This window comes from Terrapene carolina, unplaced genomic scaffold (genome assembly GCF_002925995.2).
Source record: "Terrapene carolina triunguis isolate 2854851 unplaced genomic scaffold, T_m_triunguis-2.0 Scaffold39607, whole genome shotgun sequence".
NCBI classification, from domain to species: Eukaryota; Metazoa; Chordata; order Testudines; family Emydidae; genus Terrapene; species Terrapene triunguis.
The window spans coordinates 1-2,318 of NW_020703958.1; the positions used below are offsets into that span (position 1 = coordinate 1).

The 2,318-nt window shown below is 63.5% G+C and overlaps 1 protein-coding gene across 1 annotated transcript; it reads right to left on the bottom strand.

Moving 5' to 3' along the window:
- Positions 1-401: 401 nt before the first annotated feature.
- Positions 402-2,294, bottom strand: LOC113405494 (serine--tRNA ligase, mitochondrial-like; the record flags this gene model as incomplete). The annotated part of the gene is made up of 4 exons (XM_026646713.1): positions 2,188-2,294; positions 1,859-1,952; positions 1,277-1,369; positions 402-498 (listed from the first exon to the last, which is right to left on the bottom strand). Coding segments are annotated over exons 1-4 (391 nt in total), but the record flags the coding sequence as incomplete, so codon positions are not given.
- Positions 2,295-2,318: the final 24 nt, after the last annotated feature.

Genomic DNA, 2,318 nt, shown 5'->3' on the forward strand with positions numbered 1-2,318 from the left:
ATCTGGGGAGATCTCCCCTCATCCATTCCCTGCAAGTGCAGGGGCACCTGGCTCTCGGGGACAAACGCTCTGGCTTGCCCCATGCTGCGAGCGCAGTCCAGTGATCTCCGGGCGCTGCTTAACGGCCCGTGTGATGCAGGAGGTCGGCCCTGTCTGGCCTGAAACGGGAACCGGGAAAGTGCCTGCTACATTCAACCCCAGCCTGGCTCCGTTTCAGTGGGGAACCTCCCCTCTTCTCTACTCCCGGCTGGGGCAGAGAAACCGAGGCTGCCACAACGCTGCCCTTTCTCCCCGGGCCGTGTGGCCCAGCCCCCTCCACGCTGCTGCTGGTCAGTGGGGACAGCTGCCCCCAGGCCAGGAGGTGCCAAGCCCAGGAGCTGATCGCAGGGCACATGGGGTACGGATGTCCCCCCTGGCGGGACGGGAGCGCACCTGGAGCTGGTTGGACTCTAGCAGAGCGATCAGCACCCGCGGGACGGCGCAGGCCGTGCCGTTGACCTGGGGAGAAGAACAGAACGAATGACAGGATGCGGGGGGGCGGGTTAGTCCCACCCTCCCCACAGCTAGTCACCAGCCAGTGACCCGTCGCTGCTGGCCTCCTGAGCAGCTCCGGGACCTGTAGCCATGAGAATCCACCCCGTTTGCTCGCCCCCAAGGCAGGTGGATTTATTAACACGCAACTTTCCCCCTGCATGATCCAACCTGACAGACAAAGGGACCCCTGGCCTGGTACTGAGATGCAACCCCCTCTGGGGCGGAGGCTGTTCATACAAGGATCCACTGCCTGGCACTGATATGCAGCTGCCTCTGGGGCGGGGCACAGGGGCCATTTATACAAGGATCCCTCGCCCGGCGCTGAGATGCAGCCACCTCTAGGGTGGGGCATGGGGGCTGTTTATACAAGGATCCACCGCCTGGCACTGAGATGCAGCCACCTCTAGGGTGGGCCACAGGGGCTGTTTATACAAGGATCCCTCGCCCGGCGCTGAGATGCAGCCACCTCTAGGGTGGGGCACAGGGGCTGTTTATACAAGGACCCCTCACCCAGCACTGAGATGCAGCCACCTCTGGGGTGGGGAATGGGGGTTGTTTATACAGGGACCCCTCGCCCAGGGCTGAGGTGCAGCACCCAGGCTCTGGTAGGTCTCCCACCCAAGCCCTGCTAGATCTGAAGCTCCCGTGAAATCGCCTGAAACACCCCTCACTCCTTCTCCCCTAGGGTTTTCCTTTGGGGTGTGTGCATGTTCCCCATTTCCCCGCCGCCCCGGGCGCTCACCGTATGCGCGTAGCGGAGCTGCCCTGTCCGGTCGCAGTACATGATGTTCAAGCGCCGGCTCTGGTAATCAGTGCAGTTGGAGGTGCTGGAGATCTGGGAAAGCAAGGAGGGGCCGTGTGGCGGGAGGTGGCTTGGGGGACGGCAGTCATGTGACACACAAAAGCAGTCACGTGACCTGCCAAAGGAGTTTGGGTGTCCCCACATCCAGACCAGTCCCCTCCCCCACCCCTGCCTTTTCCCTACCTTCCCAAGACAGACAAGTGGTCTGGTGCCTCCACCCCACTCCCCCCCAATCATCACAAATGGACCCACCCCCCCAGTGTATTTGCATTAGGGGTGTGTGGATGTGTGTGATTTTATATCTCCTTCCTGACCCCTCACACGGCTATTCACCCCCACACCCTGAAGCATGAGGGTGGACAACCGTTGAGGTTCAGATCCTAACCTAAGGGAGCCAAGGCACATGGGGCAGCAGGAGATCTCAGCCAGGGCTGCCCCCTTCACCCCAGATCCCCTGGACAAGCTGCTCGCTTGGCGCCTGGATTCCCCCCCACGCCCACCGCTCCAGGTGGCGGCTCTCACCTCACCATACTTGCCCCTGCCGGGCATCCAGGCTTCAATGTCGTATTTCCGGTAGGCGGGCAGCCCGAGCTCCTGCGTGGGCATATCCAGGACCCTGCCGCAGAGAGACCAGTCAGGCAGGCGGTGGGAGGTATGGACTGATCCCAGCACTCGGGGCACCTGGTCCGGAGCAGGGTGCTGGTGCCGACTTCCCAGCCCAGCGGGGAAGTGGCCCTGAGCCGCCAAGGAGGGCGGCAGGGTAACCCTTGTGGGGGTGCCCCTCACCCCTGCCCCATACTCCCCTTTTGACAGGGGCCTGCAGGACTCCCAGCCTCCCCTCCCCTGCTCACCTGTAGTGCAGCCCTAGCTCGGAGAAGATCTCCTTCTGCAGGGCGAGGAAGTCCTCCAGCAGGGCGGCGCTCTCCTCCCCGCTCTCCGCCGCCGTCACCCCGAACATCTCCACCTGGGGGGGGGGGGGGGG